Source organism: Amblyomma maculatum, unplaced genomic scaffold (genome assembly GCF_055883805.1).
Source record: "Amblyomma maculatum isolate TAMU_Amacu unplaced genomic scaffold, ASM5588380v1 scaffold_28, whole genome shotgun sequence".
NCBI classification, from domain to species: domain Eukaryota; kingdom Metazoa; phylum Arthropoda; class Arachnida; order Ixodida; family Ixodidae; genus Amblyomma; species Amblyomma maculatum.
Window position 1 is genome coordinate 851379 of NW_028146753.1, and position 23508 is coordinate 874886.

The 23508-nt window shown below is 44.9% G+C and overlaps 1 protein-coding gene across 1 annotated transcript in view; it reads right to left on the reverse strand.

Annotated features, from left to right (window-relative positions):
- LOC146170901 (uncharacterized) overlaps positions 1 to 22298 on the reverse strand; it is a 39665-nt gene extending 17367 nt beyond the window's left edge. Inside the window, exons 1-3 of the mRNA XM_084586713.1 lie at positions 22154 to 22298; positions 3369 to 3517; positions 1037 to 1060 (exon numbers count right to left, since the gene is read on the reverse strand). Of these exons, the coding sequence (XP_084442839.1) occupies positions 1037 to 1060; positions 3369 to 3517; positions 22154 to 22270 (290 nt within the window). The 5' untranslated portion in view covers positions 22271 to 22298. The remainder of the gene's footprint in view (positions 1 to 1036; positions 1061 to 3368; positions 3518 to 22153) is intronic.
- Between the last annotated feature and the right edge of the window lie 1210 nt (positions 22299 to 23508).

The following is a 23508-nucleotide window of genomic DNA, read 5'->3' on the forward strand; positions in this document are numbered from 1 at the left end:
CAGAGGACAGGCACTGACAATCCAACTTCCTTTTCGAAACAACACCACATATAAACTTCAACAAACAAATGCTGCAAAAGCGTCACAATATATGCATAGCAGATTAGGCCTACTCTTCTTTAACAAAATTCAAAAGTCGACTTTATCTGCTAAATATCGATACAAATGATTCACTGATACATTTATAACCTAGTATGTGTATATAAGAGGCTTCTAGCAGCTCACTTCAAAGAGTGTTCCTGCTCCTGCCTGACATCTTAATTTCTTTTAACTTCTGTTCACAATTTGCCTTGAGATTGCACGGTTGGCAATGGACAGGTAGATGCAATTTCTGACTGTTTTTCAGAGAACGAGTATGTTCTATAGCCCTATCGTTCGGACATCGGCCAGTCTGCCCGATGTATACCTTTCCACGTGTTACGGTGATTTGATAAATAACCCCTGTGGCGCATTTGTCGTAGGGATTTACATGCGTTTTGTGCCGCCTTGTTGTTTACTGACATTGCCCGTGACTCATCCGCACATGCCAGCCAAATTTTATGGGGCGGGGAGACCAACCTGACACTGTGTTTGAAGCGACGTTCTCTAATTTATCATCTGTCCGCACGAGGCCGAGGATGTGGCTAAGCTGCAGAGAAAGTAACAGACCTTGTGCTTTTTTTTCCTTCTTCCTAAAGTCGCCACAAGAACAGCTTTCGCTTCAAACGACGAGCACAGGGGAACAGAGAGGCTAACATGAAACAGGCTGGGCTACCAAGTCAGTTGGAAATCATTTGTAGCACAGCATCCTTCCTGTCTGCTGCTCTAATTTTCTGTGTGCGTCGTGTTGGCTTGTTAGTCCTTCCTTCATACAATGCACAAACTAGCCCAAAAACATAGTCTGATGAAGTCCTATCTGCGTTTTTGTACACACGTTTGCAGGCGAAGAATGCTATGCTCATCAATGCTGAATACTTTCGCAGCCGCTATTTTCACACCAGCAAACTTATTACTCAGTCAATTACGCTGTGCCGCAAATAAGTGAAAATCCACTTACACAAGGCCATAGTTTTCTCTGTATCTGAAAGTAAAGATGCAACAGTAAAATTTAACATATATAAATATAAATTCAAAATTTCTTGTCCCATCCTTTCTGATTTTGAACCGTGAGGTCCCTAAATATTTTAAAATATGGGATGTAAGATTTATAACTAGCTGTCTAAACTGCCCCTACGTGGATAGTATATGATTAACCCTATTTGTTACGTTTCTAACTCTGGCGGAAGGTTATTCTTGGTATCGCTTGAGTACCAAGTATTCAGTCTCACCCGTCACTTAATTTTGATAGTTTCATTCAAAACATTATAAACAGCTATAAAGCGAAGGGTTAGAATTTATAGACTTATGCCTACTTCGGGTAAGCGTAAAATTATGTGGTCATATTCCCAGTATTTACCTCAATATAAATAGTGTAAAATTTATTTAACTTTTTGAGGATACAATGGTGGCAGCATACAAGGTGCACCTTATTGCAAATCACATTTAAAAGCCCAGAGAGTCGAGTTTCGCACCTCTTAATATGTTCTAACGATGTCGTCGTGTTTGGAGTTCTGCCACAACCTAACCATCCAACGCACAAACCGTGTTTGTATTCAGTGTGTAAAACTTGAATAAACGGTGCTTTCTGAATACGAATTGCTAGACAGCACACCTAATAAGCTTTTAAATAAGTATTTTCAAATACGTTTGAATATATGTGCACCATACGCTTAACAGGTAGATACAGAAAAAGGAACCACAGTAAGCGCAGCTAACAAAAACAAGGCATGGCTTTGTGCATTTGCCGAATAAATTATGAGAGTATCGATGTAGAAAAGATATCAAATTGGCCTCGGTTCAGCTCAGCTAGGCAAGAATATATTTAGTGAAAGCATGTGTGCGTGATGCTGGGCTGCCTACTCCTTTCTAATCTAATCTAATGACATTCAATCCTGTGTCATGCAACCCAATTCAGTCAAATTTAATCTTAGAGAAAAACAGTGTAGTCTAATCAAAATTAGTTCAATCAAGCACAGATCACTCCATAAAGATACAATCCAACCAATCCTGTCCTGTTCAAACCAAAACTGTTCAACTGAGTCCAATCCAATGCAGGTCCATCTAATCTAGTTCAATGCAATCCTGTTCAATGCTGAGTACACGCTCACCCGAAATGCGCCGCTGACTAGCCTATCATCACCACGACTATCATCCTCGCAGTATAAAAGTAAATTTAAGAGGCGTTACTCACGATCTCACGCTGCGGTTACCGTTCAGTGCGGACGCAGAATTATGACCTCCAATAGAACGGCGGTAGCGGCCGTTGCTGTCCACGCAAACAGAATCAACGCCAACGATGAAGGATTACGAGAGTGTGCTACCTACGCTGCCCATCAGACGTGTTATTTCAAACACGATTTTTGTGCACGGGGACGTGTATATGAGGCCCTACAGGGTCGAGGACTTCAGAGACGCCCTCGCTGGTGCTGGTGCGTTCCCCGATATTGTGGTTTAGGGGGCGTACCAAATCAACCACATGTGGGTGGTAACCTTGGGCAGCGCGGAAGCCACAAATAATCTGGCCGCTCTGAAGGAGCTTCACGTCAAAGGGTGCCACTGCGTCATTTTTGATCCCGATGACCAGCAGGTGAAGCTGCGTCTGCATTGAATGTTGCACGGCGTCGCTGAAGACAGCATTCCCGCTGCTTTCGTGGTGTTCGGGAACTTGACTTAGGAGAAGCAGAAGCGCTTCCCCTCGGTCAAGCGCTTCACCTCGGTCTTCACGTCTACGTATTTTGCTGTGATTAGTGACGCTTCAGGCTTTTCGGCTGGTTGTATTCTTTTTCTTAGGACTTTGCCTCGTCTGTAGCTTCAGGCTCATCATCCCAGTTGTGCTTGGACGTTGTGCGGTTGTCGACTGTAAGCTGAATTGCATTGAGCGGTGGTTGTCTGTGTGTAAGGACCTAATGTGGTTGAAGACCGAGCAGTTTTCTTTCAATATATTGAAGAGCGAACCTGCACAAACAGACAGCTTGTAGCCATTTGTGATTATAACTGTAACTTCAAAGGGACAACGCAAGAGAATTGGGACCTTAGAAAGTATTCTGTATGGTTAGGCCATTCCTGGGGGCTCGTGACGTGAGAAAACCTAAAGAGCAGTATTTGCCCGAAAGTTTCATCTACTAGCTTCGAAATGTCAACAGAAAGATTGTGATTTATACTTCACTTTATCACGATAAAACGCTGCGATGGGCGCAAATGACAAATCTAAAAATTAATAAAGAATAAAAAGTTTCCTCGAATTCATTGCATTTTTCGCCTGGGTGATGCGTAATTACATGTTTACTTACATGCCTTGACCATAAAAGGAAATTGTTCGTATCACTGTTCCGTCTTTTCGAACTTTCATAAAATCTGACGTCATACACCGTGTGTAGCTTTGTTCCCAGCCACTTGGAGGTGCTCTAAAGAGGACAACTCTTTCTTGGGAACAAAGAATCTAGAAAAATGAGTACATTGATATAAATTCATAAAGCCTCAAACGGAAGAAAATATTGCCTTTGGCGTATCCACAATACCTCATTTCGTTTCAAAGGTATAATTTATAGCACAATTTATACAGCCCAATCATATAACAAGCGCGACGGTAAATTGTCTATGGTCCAAGAAAAACCTGCACAGGGCTTTCCTGAACCGTATACAATTTACCATCGCGCACTAAATCCCTCCAATATAGAACTAATATTGATTATACCCAAAGCTGAAACAAACCTCTTAATGTTTCCTTCTGGAAGGTTTGCTGCCTACGTTAGTACGTGATGAAATTATACTAGTTATTGAAACAGAGAGTAGCGCACATGAAACCGGCTGAATGATTTATGACCAGGCTGCGGCGAAAATTCAGATCTTCATGAAGCAAATTATTTGGTTCGGTTCATACATTCAATGTTCAAAAGAACCTAACGCTATCAGAGATGCCCTAGCAGAGGGCGTCTGTGATTTGATCCCATCTTTCGGTGCAGCTATCAAGAAATAAATAATTGGTGCTCTCGGTTACAAACTGCATTATCTTTGCTACAATAAAACGATGATGTAGAATAAATTTGAATATATAATCACAATTATCCTTTGCAATAAAATGAATGAAACTAGAATTATACTGTGCATAAGCTGCATCAATATTTTTTTCATTGTGAGGTAAAGTTGAAATATAAAACAATAAAAACTAATTACCTATCCTCAATTACTGCAAAATATTAGTCGGTAAGCTTGACGTGTTTTACAAAAGCTCTAGTTGAGACATATGATGGTTCAGCATTTCACCATTGCACACTGTACTGAGGAAGACTTTATGCTATGCAGTATAATTCTCATTTTGATCTTGGCTGAGATTGAAGGCTCATTCGAAGATAGCGAAGCAGTTCTGGTCTTTACACTTGAACTATTAGAGCTTCCGCTCTAAACCGCTAGGGTTTATTGGAGTTAAAACCATCAATGCGTAGACAGCTTCTCCGCAGATGCCGAAGTAAGCACAGACGACGACGGGTAATGCACACGGCGAAACTTTGTGGCAGTCTGTGCACGCGGTGAACCCCTGCGTCATATCTAGAACAGTCCATATTACGTCCCAAAAGAAATTAACCGGCTTGAAATCGATCCGCTTTTACTGTGTTCTTCCTTCTAAGATTCGTTTATGTCAGCTAAGACGCAACCGCTCTTTGTGAAACGTTCACAGTGATTGCCTTTCCATTTCTCTTCTATCTTGTTATCTATCTACCTGCTGGTCTAGTGGAAGGCGAGTTTGCGATAGGGATTCAACCCGATGACCTATACCTTCATACGTGTGCTGGTAATTAAATTTGTGTATTTGTGCAGTGGAAACCAAGGCATCCAATTTGGCTACCCTTCCTTAAGACCACCGTAAAGAAATGTTTCCTTTTTATTTTGCATTCATTATAATTTGATCTTTTTAAAAACTTAAGATTTTATTCGTGGAATAAAAAGACGGTAATAAAGGAACTTTTTGGTACACTCCTAGCGAAAAGTGAGAGCTTCTCCTTCATTTTAAAAGCAAAATATTTTACTAGTGCGAAGAGAGGATAACCGATGGTCGCTGAGGGTAACAAACTGGATTCCAAGGGAAGGAAAGTGTAGCAGGGGGCGGCAGAAAGTTAGGTGGACGGATGAGATTAAGAAGTTCGCAGGGGTCAAGTGGATGCAGTTAGCACTGAACCGGGTTAAGTGGAGAAATATGGGAGAGGCCTTCGCCCTGCAGTGGGTATGATCAGGCTGCTGCTGCTGCTGCTGCTGATGACGATGATGATGATGATGATGATTTTACTAGTTCTCTCTGTAGCGCCTTCGCTATGTGTGCCGCGCTCGCATGTTGGCCTTGAAACAAGGAGAAACTACGTGGCAGCTATGATGTAACACAGCCGTTGCCGCCGGAACCGAGTACCCACGCACTCGCTTGTGCCTAAGCCCGTGATAACCACGTCGTCACAGAACAGCAGCTACGCTGGAGCCTTGCAACTTGCTCTGTCCGATAGCCTCCGTTCCTCTTCGCAAGTTCCAAAGCATCGCAACACCTCTTGACAATTCAACGGCCGCAGTCGTCATGGATCATCAACGCGAGAGGCCTCGTGAACTGTCCGAATCTCAGAGGTTTTTGTGGACGTAGCTTGCAGAGAGGCTGCCGCATAGACAAAAAGGGGCGAGTCTAGGGAAACTGTCGTCCATTTTCTTTTGGTTATTTAGGTTTAGCAAGGTTAATCGTTTTGCCTTAAATAAATAAAGAATGCATTTCAGGTCTGACTTGCCAGCCCCCATTGTCTGTTATGGGTGAGTCCCAAGAGCCAGATCGACCTCACCACGCCGACCGGTTACTGAAACATGATATCTAGAAACCGTGTGTGTGATTCTAGTAGTTTTATTTCGAAGTTATGTCAGTTCAATGAGTTTTAATTTTGAATAATCTTTTTATTTATTACCTTCAATAGTACATTGCGAAGGTGCAAGATTTTAGTGTCGGAAAGATAGAAGCCCGGGGCCAAGGATAATTTAGTGGCGCCAACTGGTGCAGTTAACGTGCCACACAATTTTCTTTCAATTGCATTAGCGCCCCCGTATGGTGCCACGTGATTACAAAATAGTCCCATACTCGTGCATAAACGATCACGATCAATTTGCCTGTTGCAGATCCTACTAGTAAACTGTTATCTTTTTTCCTACGACACTATGAGCTCACATAATGGATTCTCCAGCGGTGGAACCCGACACGAGCGCAGCTACCGATCGTTGAGAAAGCTTTCGGAGAGAACGCGACCATCTTCAGAAGCAAAAGGGGAGAACACTAATGTCAGAGGAAGACCAAACGCTCCCTTTATCACTGGCGGCGACTTTACTAAAGGCGCTCAGAAATGGCAGTCGTTTCCATTCTTCCAGCGTAAACTTCTTTGTGTCACAAATGGTGAAATCTCACTTGAAGTCCCTAGCAGAAGTATATCTTCTATTGATAATATATTTGCGCCAGGCGATGTAACCAGCATCACTTATTTGTATACTACAGTTATCACATGCTGCTACTCGCCGTCCTGCGAGATAGCACAGCAGCAGCACACACGATTAGATATAAGTTTGCTCACAATCTAGACGTTTTTGTGTCCATAGAATACGGGACATTACGCAGCATTAACGCAGGTAAACACAAGGTGTTCTAACTGTTTATGCTGTAATGTAGACGGATGCACACCAAGAGTGGATGTATTTAGATATTTACAGAGGCGTAACTGACAACAGCGCAGACGAACAACCTCAGGCCAGCGGCGCCCTGGATGAACCGTACATACTTCATCGTCCTCGCGTTCGACACTCGCCGCACACGAGCACAGCACTTTGTCCTCGTCGTTGTCCCTTAGCATGGCTGCCGGTCGAGAAAGCACCGTCCCGGTACTAAGTGGAAGACGGAGCAGGTTATAAACGAACAACTCAGATTTATGCGGGGAGTTTATAACCCAAAGTACCTCCGCTGCAAGGATAGCGGGGAGTTTCATATTCAGGTTGAGGGCAAACCGGTGCCAAAAGTAGATCAATCAGGATTTTGGGGATGGTCATTCAATCCCACGGTCATAACGGAGAGGTCCTGAAAAAATTAGAAAGTTACGCGATGCAAACCCTCGGGCTCTTGAGGAGGGTCGCCACTAAGGGAAGAGGCCTCAAGGAGAGAAATTTACTAAAACTAATCCAGGCATACGTAATAAGCAGAATCAGTTACGCCACGCCCTACCTGGACATCAAGGCCGGCGAAAAAGAGAAGTTAGACTGCCTGATTCGAAGATGCGTTAAGAAGGCGCTAGGACTGCCCATGGGTACCTCGAGCGAACGACTTCTCGAACTCGGGGTGCATAACACGTGGGCAGAATTGGCGGAGGCAGTGCGAGTCTCCCAATTAGAGAGACTAAGCACGGCCGAGACGGGCAGGGTAATCCTTGCAAAAGTAGGCCTCAACCCAGACAGGGGAGTTCAAAAAAAAGTCGCAATTAATAGTGAAATCAGGAATGCCTTGGTAGTCCCCCCCTTCCCTAGGAATATGCATCCAGAATTTAATGTCGAAAGAAGGGCCAGACGAGCTGAAGCTCTAGAGTGACGGTTCAAGAACATGGGAGCAAAGGAAGTAGTCTATGTTGATGCGGCAAATGGCAGAACAGGGGCGGCGGTAGCTTCGGTAACCGATGGCCGAGGGGCACCGGTATCCGCGGCAGCCATCAAAGGCCGCAACATAGAGACTGTGGAGGAAGTTGCGATAGCGCTAGCTTGCGTAGGAACAGAAGCCAAGTTCATAATTAGCGACAGCAAAACTGCCATTCAAAATTTTGGGAAGGGGAGGATATCGCCGGAGGCGGCCAAAATCCTCACCCAAAGAACATTAAATAGGAAACTTCAGTTAATTTGGACACCCGCTCACGCTGCCGTCCCTGGTAACGAGGCGGCTCACGAGCTAGCCCGAGCTCTCTACTTCCGGGTAGCCGTCGAGCCCCCCGAATACTGGGCATACGACGAGCGTCTGCAAAATTACGGGGAAATCATCGACCATTATAAATTGGGACGTAGACTCGTACCCCCGCCAGATGTTAGACTAAATAATAGAGAAGCTGTCGCATGGAAGCGACTACAAACTAATACGTTCATGAACCCGGTCTGGGCGTTTAACGCGCTACCAGATTTTAGGGACAATGATCTCTGCAAACACTGTGGGGCGAGAGGGACCCTCGACCACATAATTTGGGAGTGCCCACAATCTCCAGGCATAGGGCAAAATATTACAAGTAGAGAAGCCTGGGATACCCTGCTGCGAAGCGCGGACCCTGCGATCCAGCACCGCACCGTCCATCTGGCGGAAGAGGCCGCAAGAAGCCAAGGGCTACCTGCCAGCCTCTAATCCGCGGGCGCACGACTCCCCGTTTCCAATGGAATTAAAAGTTGTACAACCAACGGAGCAGGTGCACGGTATAGAAGAAGCAGGGAAGACACCAGGCCGCCTCTCACTTAATTTAATCCCGGCTCTCCCCACTACTGTCAATATGCCAACATAGCACTTAATCTCTGACGTGCGCGCCCCGTCGTTCTGTTGCAGATTCTTGCCTGAATCTGCAACATGCTCCATGACCCGAGGTGAGAGGGAGCTCGAAGCTTGAACTGTGTCACCACAATGGCCTCAGATAACCACCATACGACTGATGCGATGACGCAACGTATGGATGGGGTCCAAAGATGCTGTCGTAAGAGCTGCATATACCGGTTGTTCATTGTGCTCGTCCAGTGTCTTCTTCAGCTTCGCGTCGTGGTTCCATTGGTGATTCTAACGGCTCAAGATATTACATTCATTGCTGATCTTCTGAGCGTCATTGTAGCCAAGGGTCTTCTTTATTACTGTACGATGTCCAGGGAGTTCCCTTCTGTTAGATGCAGACCAGTGCATCAGCTGTGACAACACTAACACTGTTTCTAGGGAAGGTTAATTCACTTATCGGTTCGGTGTTTTCTGGAAGCGTGATAGTATCGATGCCCAAAGCACTGATGGTTTCTTGCAGCACGTGCTGTGCGCCTAGCTTGAGGCTCGCTTTGAAAAACTCCTGCTCGCTCTCCGTCATCTTGGTTCCGGTCGTGTAGGGCGTGCTATACTGAATGTGGAACAACTGCCGCAATACAGACGGGGCGCAGGACATGGACGTTATCTTCTGGTTGGAGCCCTTCTCCCTGGCATGAAGGTTCTATTATGGTTTCGTCCCATTACACTCCTGCATAATTGTCATTCATCTTGTTCATCTCAACACTCACGCATCTCACAAGTGTGACACAAAACATTATTCTAACACAACACATGTGTATCAGCTGTGTTCTTTTTTTGCGCACTGGACGTTCTTTTTCCTATGCTTGTGAAAAAGTGGCCGCCAATATTTCAGGCTGTTCGAAGATTCGTAGCCTGTCTTCATCAACTCTGCGCACTGTAGAAGTGCTTGCAGCATTGCAAGGCTCAGTTCTTGCGCTTGTGTAATAACATCGTATACCATCTGTTCGAATTTCAACTCGGCATCTATCGTGGGATCTACAGAGGTCGGAATGCCAAATAGAATCACTGCTGTGTGGTCCTCCTCTCGCACATGCTTTATAGAAGCCGCACTGCAAAGCTCATTGACAGAGGCGGAGTTTCTAGGCTGTTCACTGCTTTTATATTTTTCTCGGTCTACTGTATGCGCTTCCATCGTTTTCTTTTGGCGGCTTCTAAGGGCCTCGAATCAGGTCGCTATATTCCATAAGCTCCTCCTTGTAAGTCTCGTAGCACCACAGGCTGATAAAGTCAATTCACTTTGATGGTGTCTCCGTGTGCATTTTGTCAGGCACACAATCCACATGTCGCGCTCGTTCGTAACCTTCATTCGTTGGAGGCCCGAAAAGAGACACTTTCAAACAGCACAGAAGCATCTGCTCGCCTTTGAACGTTCGTAATTAGCTCGATGCATTCTTTACTGTCGGTGAGCCCCGTCTGGTAGGTTCATGATTGTAATACGTCTCACACAAAGGTCTTTCTCACCGCGCAACAGGCACTCCTGGGTGAGTGGTGACATCCCTCGTTGAAAAATCACCACTCCTATGGATTAATTCCAGCGATTCTTCTCTGTACTGTACTTCCACCATAGGTTCCTTTCAGCTTGATTGGAATAAACGTAAATTGCGCACCACTGTTAAAATGGTAGCACTTATGACTTTCCTCTCTTTAAGCTCAATGGTAGGATCAGCGGTTAAGTCGAAAGGTGGTTCGGTACAAATTTGAGGTAAAGCTGCATTCGCAGCCAATGTAACTGCTGCAGGTAGCTCATCTGCTGGCTTCGCAAAACGGCTGCTGTCGTCAACGGAAGTAGGCGCCTCAAGGCGAGGTAATAGCCTCGTACTCCTGTACAGTTGTGATGTGTTCTTCACAGACTGCAACTTTGAAAGCATGCATTTTCTCATTCAGAGCGCGCAGTCCGTCGTTGTAGCTTTTTACTCTGGCGTGAATATGTTTTTCGTCAAGAATAGTCCATTAGGTCGGTTTTAGTAGATTACTTGCCTGATGGCAGAGCCGGGACTGAAAATCCTTGAATCACGCGCTTCGCTATGGTGCGGTCCATGGCGTATCGCTGAAGCCCTCTTTCCTCTGTCCGGCATGGTTCGATGGTGGAGCTCCTGGCATCTTTCTGCAGAATCGGCGTTTCTTTAGCAAACTCCAGGAAGGATCGTTGGAGAAGCTCACAATAGCCTCCCGAGTTTCGGCGCCATAAATTGTAGAAGGAAGGTCCACCAGCCGATGATAGCCGTTCATTACTGAGGTCCCATAATGGTGCTCACACAGCTCCTCGAGCCCCATGCCCTCGAGCTTCCCCCCCAGTCCCAATCCTCGCCTTCCTTCTCGTCCTTCTGTTTGCAGATTCTGGCCTGAATCTTCAATCCATAGTATGGCTTGAGGCGGACTACGTGAACAGCGGCAGTGGCAGGGCGGGTGGATGACGTCGAAGAAACGAGAGGACAACCTTATATGTCACATCGGTCACCTTACGGAGCACACGATAAGGGTCGTTGTACTGACGAAATAGTTTCTCGGAAAGACCGACACGCCAAGGAGACCAAACTAGCACGACTGACCCTGGCTACTAGGCAATGCTGGCGGTCGTACACAGACGTCTGCTAGGTTGGGGGGCGGTGACACTGTCGCAAACCATTTCGCGGGCCATAGTGTGCTTTGGCGATGGCGTCACGTGCGTATTCCGTGGTAGAGGTAAAAGATAGCGGCAACAGTGTATCCAATGGCAATGCAGCATGTCGACCAAATAGAAGATAGATATGCGAATAGCCTGTGGTTTCATGCCACGACGAATTATAAGCAAATGTTGTATAGGGCAAGACTATCTCCCAATCAAGATGTTCTTATGCGACGTACATAGATAGCATGTCAGTCAGGGTCCTGCTCAGCTGCTCGGTAAGCCCGTTTGTATGAGGGTTTTGCGCTGTAGTGAGCTTATGCTGTGTGGAATAGGACCAGAGTATGTCGTAAATTATCCGGGACGAAAAGTAGAGGCCGCGGTCCGCCAGGAATTGGCGTAGAGAACCGTGGTGAAGGATGACATTTTGTAACATGAAATTGGCGACATCGGTGGCGCAACAGCCATCAAGCACTTGACAGAACTGTACTTTGGAAAAGGTTCGAGGAGGTCTAGTCTTACACGATGGGTAGGTTGCAGGGGTACGTCTATATGCTGCAGAAGTCCAGTAGGTAAAATGAATGGGTGCTTCCGGCGTTGACAGAGGTCACAGCTGCCAACGTAACCCCGAACACTACGGTATAGACCGGGCCATAAGAAGCGGCGTCGGACCCTATCGCATTCTTGTGAGACACCAAAGAGCGCCGCGGTGGGCATGTCATCTAATTTTTAATGGACAGACGAGCGGAAATGCTGGATTACGACGAGAAGGATCTCAGGTCCATCAGGGCGAAGGTTTCGGCGGTATAGGATGTCATCGCGAAGAACACGGAGAGCAAAGAGTTGGAGTGAAGGGACTGTGGTGGCACTGTTGAGGAGATCGATTGGTGGACGCGTGTAGGAGGATTGCCGCTGCTCGTCCGCGATGTTAAGCATATCAGAGATAGCGACCAAGCATGGGCCGAAGTCATCTCCAGGTTCTGGCGGCTCCACAGCGTGACGAGACAGGCAGTCAGCGTCTTGATGTAGACTCCCTGACTGGTAAATAACTGTGTAAGAATACTCTTGGAGGTGCAATGCCCAATGACCAAGCTGGCCTGTGGGGCCCTTCATTGAAGACAGCCAGCCAAGAGCGCGGTGGTCCGTCACAACCGAGAAAAACGGCCAAAGAGATGAGGTCGAAATGTCGACATGCTAAACACTAAACAAGTGCTAACCACTTGCGCTCTCTGATGGAGTAATTGCGCTCGGCGGTGGAAAGAACGTGGCTAGCAAACGTTTTAATGAAACCTTGGAAATCGTAGTACAAGTTGAAAAAGCTTCGCACATCCCTAGATGATCAGGGAAGAGGGAAGACCTTGAAAGCTTGAAGTTTGGAAGGATTCGAAGGGCACGAGAACATTTAAAGCCTCGAATCAAGGAGTACATCATTCCCTTGAAGGTAGCTTGCGCATTGTAGAGACCGAGCGGCATGACTTTAAATTGATATTATCCGTCCGTTCTGATTAATGCGGTCGATTTGCGATTTGCAACTCCCCGGATCAAAGGTCGATACAAGTGAAAAATTCGGCTCCTTGAAGGCAATGCAAAGCGTCATCGATACATGTCCTGTATTTTTGATGGCATTGAGGGGCAGATAATTAATGCAGAAGAGCCAATTCCCATCCTTTTTTTAGCAGTGGCAACTGGTGAGCGCCAACGGCGCAACAAGGGCTCCATGATGTCTTTAGCAAGCGTCTTGTCTACCTCCTGCTGAGTGATGTTGCGTTCTGTACTGGACACTCTCTACGCACGTCTGTGAGTAGGAGCGGCGTAACCGGTGTTTATATGATGCATACCCAGCGATTTCCGTGTCAAAGGGCGGTTATCGATGTCAAAGATGTTACGACAAGAGGAAAGAAGACACCTGAGGTTGTGAGTTTATGCTGGTAAAAGATCTAAAGCAATCAGTTTTGTGTATTCGTCACATGGTTGGACGTCTGACATGTGGCGATGCGCAGAGGGTTGTACACAACCTATAACAGCTAATGAAACGCATTCGGAAGCAGGACACAGCGTGGAGAGCGACATGCCTTGGCGAAGCGGCTGAACGTGTGATTCAAAGTTCAGGACCGGAAGGGATACATGATTGGCAAACATAGTGAAAATTGTAACCGCAAAGGCAACGTTCCCTGTGAGAGGTACAGGGTGATCCACTCTAGCTACAACACGGTCACTGCTTTCAAAGCAGCATTGCATCGGATGCAGATGCGTATCGAAGCAAAGCGATATATGCACAGTGTGACGCGGAGGTGATGCTTCGCATGGCCTGCCGGCTAGCTTCATGGAATGGCCGGGTCAGTCGCAATGATGCTTTGAGAGCAGTGGCCGTGTTATAGCTAGAAGTGGATCGCCCTGTACATCAAGGGCTGGGGTAACGATGTACTCACCATCGTGGACTGGTGAGGCAGCCGAGAACAATACACAGGTTAAATATTTTTGCGGGTTACACAGGTGATAACTTCGGGGCCCAGGCAGAGAAAAGCGACTGTAGATACGCGCTGAACACCTGGAACCGGTGGATTCTCCGTAAATGGTAGGTCGAATTGAACAACACTTGTGACACAATCCACGAGGGTATAATGTTCAGAGAAAGCCAAGGCCAAGGATTACGACATGAGCGCATTGTTCAAGGACAGTGAAGAGAATAGAAGTATGGCGGCTGGCATTTGCACGCGAGCTGTACACATCCTAACTACAGCAGAAGTACCTCCATCAGCAAGACCGACAGCAGCTGAGGGGGCAGGATTGAGCATCTTCCTTAGGTGACGGCGGAGAGGGCCTTCATTAAAGAAACGTTGCGCTCCCCTATTGAGCAGAGCTGTAACAAGGATCCCGTCCGCTTCAATGCTCAGCATGGGCAGTAGGGCCTAGAGAGTTGGAGAGTTTTCCGGTCGGATCATCAGAGCAGCCTCACCTAATGACGCGGTAACTATCAGTTTTTCATCGACATCTAGCATACGGGTCAGGAATTGATGTGCGGCGATAATGGGATGACAGCGAACGTTTGATAGGCATGATATAAGCGTCGGAGCTTGTGAATTGCGGTTCAAAGTGCCATAAAAAGGAGCTGGGTTAGGCAGCGTTTGGGCAGCGGTGGTCGGCCGATGACGGGCGAGTTCGGTAAAATTGAGAAATCTGGCCAAATCTGGAGAACTCAAAGGCGGTAGGCTTGCTGTAAAGTGTTTTCCACTCATCTGGGCTGCGGCTGCAACGAAAACAGTACGGATGTCCAAAACCAACTGCCGGAGACACACTGGGCAACTGGAGACCTAATGGTGCATATAGGTTGTATCCCGAGGTAGGCGAGTTTGTGCCGGACAACAGCCTGTATAAGGGATACTGTAGGTCTCCTGTCCGGTGCCGGTAGTTGGGAAACTGTTGGAGAGACTGCTTCTAGTTCCGGCGCACAAGTCGTGTCAGGCTGTCGGATGTTGGCAGAGGGCAAGTTGAAATTGAGTTCGAGCAGGACGATGTCGCAGCCGTGGTCGGTAGCTGCGTGGACTTAGAGAAAATACGGCGACTTTTCTCTTGTTCAAACCGGCGGCATTCGTTTAGAATCTCGTCACCCGTTCCGAAATTTTTGTACACGAGTAAATGAAGACGTAGTCTGCTATTCATTTTAGCACGTGACCAACTTTATCGCTCTCAGACATAGCGGGGTCAACTTTCATGCAGAGGGCCAAATTGTCCAGAATAAATGACATACGACTATGTGAACGACTGTGCTAGGGACGCAAGCTTCTTCGCTTGCAGCTGATGTCCGACTGGCTTACCAAACGAGTCATAAACCTTCTGTTTACAAAGGTCCAAACTGGTTAGAAACTGTTAGTTCATCCTCGTGAGTCTCTAACCAGACCCTTGCAGTGACATACAGTTAGAAAATGACGTTAGCCAACTTCATGGTCGGGTCCCAACTTTTGTGCGCGCTCACGCCATCGTACATAGCGAGCCAGTCCTCCACACCAGCACCATCCACTCCATTGAAGGTTCAGGGATCACGCGGTTGGGAAATGCCGATAACCGGGAATAATACCTTAATAAATGTTAAACATTAAGAAATAGTGTTTTAGTTCTCAGCCTTTAAACATCAAATAAATATAAAAATTGTATCAATGTTTCATGGCATGGCCGAACAAGGTGATATAATTTATTTTGCTCTAAATAGCAAAACTGAGGGTTATCAGTTCCTGGGATTCCCAAAATGCTGAAGGGGGGGAGCGTGGGCGCCGCTGCTAAATTTTTTGATTGAAGTTTGTTTCTAATAAACAAGCGTTTCATAATTGTGGAATGGGCATCTATATTTCTCGTTGGTCTAGTCTAAATAAGACGACAGATGCTTCAGTGGGAGCAGCGCAAAAGCATTTTATTCCAGACAGCTGTAAAATATTAACACATAACAATGCACGGCGGGTAAGTGCACGATACCACATCACATGGCTGATATAAAACATGGCGTTCTTCCTAATTCAAAGCTACACGCGTTTTGTTATGCTATCGTAATTGGATTCTTCATGTCGACGTACTGCGTTATCTATGTGATTCGACGGCTGAAGTGGGGGTGGTACGGCTGAACTGCTTTTTCAGCACTCCAAACATACGGAGAGGCTTACGACAAAATTAGATTTTAGATATCCCGCCGTCAAGCATGAAGTACAAATTGTTCGACAACGCAAAATTTAGTATTTCGTTTTTCAAACCAGCATTAACTTTGACCCAGCAGTTGCCACATATGCTATTTATGATTCGCCGCTGTCTTTGCCGCTACCACCAGAGGCGCTGCCCAGCCACTTTGTCCTAATTCTCTTCAGTATTCCGCCTTATTCGATCATTTCCACCTGCTTTGACGCCTCTCTTTATTATAGCAAATAGTGCTGGTAGCGCTTAGGAACAATTAATCTTCGTAATTTCAGAGCGAAAGCTTTACTAGACACATCTAGCCGAGGTCACCTGCCTTGCAAATACGACCATCCAGTGGATGTCTGGAGAAGTGTCTCCCACGTGATATACTGCGCGCCTCAGCGCCACAGCTGAGATTCGCGTGGCCGGCAGCGCTCGATGAGCTCGTATCTATGCTGCATCTCGTGTTTTGTGACTTACCTAAATAAAACCTCAAGGCGTTTTCCTGACGTTCTGTTAGAGGTACAGAGCAGCCACATCTCGTAACCACTACTTCGACTGCATTGTGGACGCCACGAAGAATCTTATGATTCTTAAGACACAGAGTGCAATATATATTATTATAGCGTTCAGGCGCACTGCCGCCTCACAGTTTTAGCTATGGAAGAAGCGAATCGACCGTCTGTGGATCCGGGATGGTGTCGCAAATGATGGGAACTCTAATCATACGGATTATGTTGCCAATACTGCTAAGTATTAGCTTGCTTCCATATAACCAAACCGGAAATGAACGACGAAACACACGGGGTTGCCTATCAGTGCAACCTGGATTATCGACAGAGCATTACTAAGGATAACCAAGCTTTCAATTGCACGACCGGGCTTACTCGAGTGAAGCCGCAACCTTTCTTTTTTGCTGCCTTAGATACGCTGAATCACTCGGGATATATCTATTGTCGTGTTTCTAGGCTACGCTGCAGAGATCTAACCTAAGACCTGCTCTACAGTGCTTTTCAATTTTTTTTTTTCTGTTTTTAATAGCCAGTCTCGTAGTAGGAGAGGGGCCATCGACGCTCTTCCCTCTTGCTTTATCATGGCCAGGCAAATGATTTCGCTTCAGATATTTGCATTTGCAAGTTCTTCCAGCTTTTTCATCACATTTCTCATATACTGCTTGCAGGAGCGCTCTAGTACTGTCATAAACTCTGCACATGTCTCATTAGTAATGGAAAAAGCTTTCCATTCGATGGTAAGTTCTAAGCTATAGAAATCTGAACACTTGTACAAGCTGAACAGTTTGACCGTTTAGCATTGTTAGCAGTAATCGTCCATAGTGTTGTCATATCCGACAGGCTTTGTTTGGCTCTTTTGGTGCAGACTCTGAGGTTGCCCCTTATAAAAAATGCGGCTGGCGTGTTTCCGATATCAAACATTTCTGCATCATGACGCTTTCCGCAATGTCAGCAAGTACTTTGCCGTTCTTTATCTCACCAATTCACTTTTCTTTCTCTTGTAATGGTATATTTTACCACAATTGACAATGACGCTGAGTAGTTTTGCGTCAAACGTTAGTGTTTTCTTCGCTGCGATAAAGCTCACTCTGTTTGGAGCGGCTTTACATAGCAGCTTGAGCATCAGGACTGACTGCGCAAAAAAAGGCTGCTGCGTTTAATCGCAATGCAAACACGCCGCCAGTCGGTCCCTAAGGGCGTCATTTTGAACAGGCCGGAACGGCAATATTTTGCGAGATGCTTTTGTTCATTGGAGAAATGCCTTATCACTTCATTTTCATGTTTCATTCGTCGATTAAGCCAACAAAGCTCTGCGATGAATATGTCAGCGGGATAAACAAGCTTTAGAAGCAGTTTAGCAGAACGATTATATACTTTAGATCTTCAAAAGCTAGCGCACCCTGTATATTGACAAAAATCAGTTTCTTGTCTTTAGAGAGGTCATTTTTCCACGAACTCCTCAGTGCATTGAAGATGCGATAGTAGTTAGCAATTCTCGATTTCAACTTTGCCATTGCACAGGCAAAGTTGCTTATTATGGACTAGTTCGGCCATAATAAGCAAAGGTCAATGCCTCCAATAGCTCTTTTCTTTAATGCGCTTTCTTCGTACTGCTGGTTCTCGTTCGCTTGCTCTAGGCACCAGATCAAATTGATTCAAAGACTTCATGATGACTTGCAACCTAGACACGTTCTTAGGCCCCTGGCTTTAATGGTTCCGTGTTGCCTTGAATCATTACCCGTACAGCCTAGTGACTTCCACCGGCCTGGAGCAGTTAACTACGCGCCGATTCCCAGCCTGGTAGCCAGATATACTGCTCCAAAGCAGCACACAAACGATTCAATAGCAGCAATCCATAAGACGTCTTTTGTGTTACATTCCCGAAGACGTGGCAGGTGTGATTCACTTTACCTTTTAATTCAGTTTCTTTCTCCTTCTCCCCACCTTGTTGACATCTTTTGAGATCTGATCCTCTGCAGATTAATCCTTTATCAGGACCCTTTGGAATGCCTGTCCCCTTTCAGGAAAAGTGCGCAGGCATCGAGCCTGCTTTAGCTGCGAACTTATCATGCACGCCATCATTGCAGTTTTCCTGCTGCTGCCACTTTTTATTTTCATTTTCAGGCAACATGATCACCGGTTCTAGGCTGCAAAATACATATCAAAGAAACATTTTTTACTCCTAGACCTACTTTCTTCTCCGCCACCCTCCTCGCTCACCATTCCTAGTTTTTCTTATTTGAAAACAAAATTGTATTTCAACCGCTGCCAGTGTTAATTGTGGTGGACAGACGAAGAGAAGTCCCCTTGTCAAAACGTTGACTCGACTATATAACTGAGGCTCGCCCTCCACCATTCCATAATCTTACTCTCGTTGTACCTTGTAGTCCCGAGGAGTGTAGCACATTTTATAGGCAAGGCTGCAATCAGGGTAGCACATGGCATGGGTGATACAGTTTTATTAGAGCACGTGACCGACACTGAACACTATGTTTGGTGTTTTTCAATATTTGTGGAGCATTCGTTTACTACACAATCGTTTTCTGCTTTAAAGCAAATGCTATTTCTATTTCTCTGTGGCGAATACAATCTTTCATCTCAGAAACCTTTACCCAATATATTGAGCCATCTAGCCCTGAAATGGATCCATTTCAAGGCTGTTATTATAAGTATGATAAGCAGAACCATACTTGTATAACTATTTTGACATCTGAACATTGCATATTAACTCTTAATTTAATGAAGTCGCTTTAATTGATCTCGCCTGACATGCAGCTCAAATGTTATACCTAACGGACACAGGCTCTGTTCCGCATGTGGCAAATTAAAGAAAGACATATTATCCTCTACCCTCGTATGAAGAGGAGGAAAAAGTGGGAAGATTTTCCGAAGATCCGAACCTGATAGATAAGATGACGATCTGTGGTTTATCGATAATGGCTTGCCAATCGATGTGAGGCGTGATGGGTTATTGATGGTTGATAAAAAATTAATTGATCAGATATTTGTAAATAACTAAAATATAAAAAGCAAAATGCGTACCAACCCGAACAAAAAAAACTAATCATAACAAGGTAAGAAGATTGCTTAGTCACTGTGTGGTAGTTCATGCAGTTAAAAAGCGTTGGGGACTTGCGCCGCTAAAATTTTAACCACACGAAAGCATTGACAACGTATACAAAGCAGATGTAGTAGAACATAGCCAGCATCCACGAACATATATCAGTAAGCAGTACTCATGCTTAAAGCAGACTACACATTCAGACGAGAGCTCATGTGTGAAAGTATAGCGAAAAATTAGTGCGAAACCAACGGTAGAGTCCAAGGTTTCAATAGATTTCTGCGGTCGTTCACTGGCCACGGGCTCGCATATGTAATGTCAAGCACTTTTAAAGACATGAAAAGCGTGAAACAATGGCATAACAAGAAAGTGCTGGCCGAAGTAAAACGAAAAACAACGGATTTACAAAACACGGAAACGCGTCTCTAATTAGCCGCGAGTCAGCGGCAACTTGAACGCTGGCGAAAAGTTCACAAAAGACATATTTGAGAAAAGCAAGCTAACTTCATATCGTTACCGGAACTTCAACGCCTACAGCGAGACGGTGGCGATAGCTTTCTTCTCTGCCTGCTTCGTAAACATGGTAGCACTGAAAAGTCACAATAAGGCCAATAGATCATATGCATAAGTAGGTGGATCAAGAAGAGTGTCACTGCATTAAGTTTGACGTGACTGTAGTTCAATAAAATTGCGCACCCCTTTTTAAATATATCATATTTTTAAATAGTAAATATTTGATATAAATATTTATTATTTACTTTGTGATACATCGAATTCAGAAATGTGACGCAACAAACACAAACACAAGAGGATATACACAGCACACGCGCACACAGCACACGTGCACATTTCTGAATACGATGCAGCACCAACTAGCCCCTCAAGCCATGACTTTGTGATACGTATCATAGGTTTGTGTTGTTTTATAATATCTGTATGTGTTTCTCTCCGGATTGTTGCTATACGGCAGTCACAATAAACTGCTTTTGAGTCAGTCCGTTAAGCACTAGTTTACTTCCGCCACGGTAAGACTGCGATTAGGCAGTGTGTCTGGCTTCGTTTTCGTCTGGGCTCAGACGAAGACAAGTCTCTTATCCACCTACGTTTTCCTTCTCGCGTGCTGTCGAGATACTCTTTTTAGGCTAGGCGCGCTTACCGGTCATGGTCGCTTGGCGCGCGCTTTCTCTCTGATTTGTAGCACACCAGTTGTGCACTACAGTTCTAGCACAGATAGCCAACCCCAGACTAGCGGCAGGCAGTCTGAAGGATATATAAAAAATTCTTACCCTATACACTTATCTCAACCGAAGTGATCAGCAAAGCCTGTGATCGCAAACAAATCCTCACCTGATCATCTGATTAAAGAGCCATGATCAACGAGTCACTTTAAACATGCACAAGGTCGCCACTTTCCGGCCGAGAGATTTCACGTTGAAAAACGTCGTCACTCGAAGCCGTCCTTAGTTTACCATGGGGTACTGATAGGAAACGGGCGAATCCCTCTTGCGCCACCAATGAGTTAGGCAGTACTCCCTCGCTACATTGCACGGGCGACGACATCGACGCGGCTAAACCACCAGCAGACACAAAACGGAACTCTAAAATACTATCAGTGTTAACAGATGATTTCATAAAAATCTACGGACTTAATTAATGGCTCTTAGGAATTGGTGAGTGTTAGACACGGAAGCGAGCTATATTACACGAAGCAGGACGAGGTAGTGAACTCTGTGGCAATGACTGCCGTTGTTGCAAAGCTGCGAAACAATACCTCAGAAATTGTGACTCTAGTATATGCCGGTAGAGTTCAGGCTCCCTTAGCGTTTGCACTATATGCACTTTCTATTGGAGCTGTCTTTTCTTTGCTTAAAAAAAACGAATCTACAGTGTAGATATGACTTGGTCTATCCCAAATCCGATTTCTCGCATTGCGGCAAAGCATAGATAGCGGAATGATCGTCTGCATAAATATCTCCCGAGCGCGGTGCTTGTTTACTAGTAGCGATATCATCTACGTGAATAAGTGCTAAACGCCTTTCCATCAGTATGTCCATCTTTTCAATGCGAAATGATTTCATGACTCATTAGCTGCAATATTATGATTTGTAGGTAATGCGTCCGCACGAATTCCCAAAGAAGATTATGCCTCAACTGAGTTCCATACTCATGCCATAATGAACAAATCAGCTTCCACTCAAGATTATAGCATTATCGCCGCTACCAAATACCCCTCTTGATAAGCTGCAACACACCATCACGCTGAGCAGTGAACGTCTTTTTTTTTTTATTGAGCTTCCATCTGTGGCGCTCTTTTATTCTAGGAAAATGCGTCATACGCATACGACATCTAACCGAGTGCGGCCGAGGTCCGCTACCGTAGTCTCGGACGAATCCATCTGATGGTGTGAGCAAACTAGGAGTGCTTTCATTGTCTGAAATGTCTTAGGGCTTCACTGAATTCGAAACTCGGTTAGTGCACGACCATACAATCCGCCCACTTCCATAAGGCAGTGCCATGGGTCACAACTCCAACAGTCCATCTTCCGAATATTTGGTTCATTTCTGTCGCAATAATGAAAAAGCAAAATCTTCAAGTGTTGTAAACATACAAGCTATAGACAGAAACTGAAGTTTGTATCACGTATCGGAAACACCAGAATTCTACATACCGGCGACGCTTTATAGTACTTTTCGAAGTCACTGTCGCTGGTCAAGTGGGATTTGTCGTGGTAATTATCCGCACCTACCATGACCGCATGCACAAATATAAGCAGTTCCAACAACATAGTGATTTATTCTGACGCTTTAGTTTCAGCAGCGTTTTATAGAGTAGTATAAGTCATTTAAATAATATTTTCTGACATTAATGTTCGTCAGGAGTTAAGGTACTGCATGTGGCAGCTGATTTATTAAAGCATACACAATTCATAATCTCATTTTATAGAAGGCGATAGAAACACCATTGGACCCGGAACTTGTTCTGAGGTGGGCGAAATGACAAGCAATTAGAACTACACGAGGTGTGCAAATGTCTATTCAGAGAAAAAATAAAGAGGGGTTTGACATTTGCCAAGTCTGCTGGAAAGGTTATTGGTCGCCTACAAAACATAATAACGATTTCAATGCCTGACAGGACTGCGAAAAAAGGCGAGAGTATCTCATCGGAAACCTTCAAATTCTACCATTTTACCAAAAAACTACCCTATTAGTGTTTTAGGATCCATATTTTTTTATTTAACTGCAAACGACTGGAACCTTCTGATCGAAAGAGCAGGAAATTTTCCATCAATCATGTCTTGCTCATCCTCATTTACGCCTATCGTCTGGGAAGTTTATACTGAATTCGGCTTGCGATTCTTTCTATAATTTTCAAATATTTTTATAGTTCTTTAGGAGTTTCATAATATTGTTTTATTTTAGTTTATTTCCTGCCATGGCATAGAACAATATTACTCCCACTACAGCAGTGCTTCTCAGGGCTGATTACATCTATACCACGATCTATAGCAAAAGCTAGATTGCCATACTTATGGCAATTGCTATTTTAGCCAAATACATATAGCAGGTCATGAAAACAAATTTTTTTTCAGCTGTCCCTAAGAAATGTTTAGAGATGGCAATTTGAAAACATTAGGTATGCCGTCATAAGCAAACACAAGCCCATAAAATATGTTAAAACCTTTTATAGCATGGATGGTGCCAAAAATGAATAGCTTCATAAAAACGGTATAGCGATTGGTAGAATCGCTTACAGCCGGGAATACAAACAATGTTCTATAGCAGTGCATAAGAAATGTCTTCATTAGATTTTCAGGGACCCGCAAACAAGTAGTCTGTGATAAGGTTGATATTTAACGCAGCGCTAGACACAAGCTCTTAGTATTTTACCCTAAAAGTGTCACAATGATATCCGTACACAGAAACCAATACTGTATGTCAAAGGACTTTACAAACTAAATCTTGGGTTAGTGTTTTATCTTCTTTATTGATGCCTAATACATTAATGTAGACAGATCACCTCCTC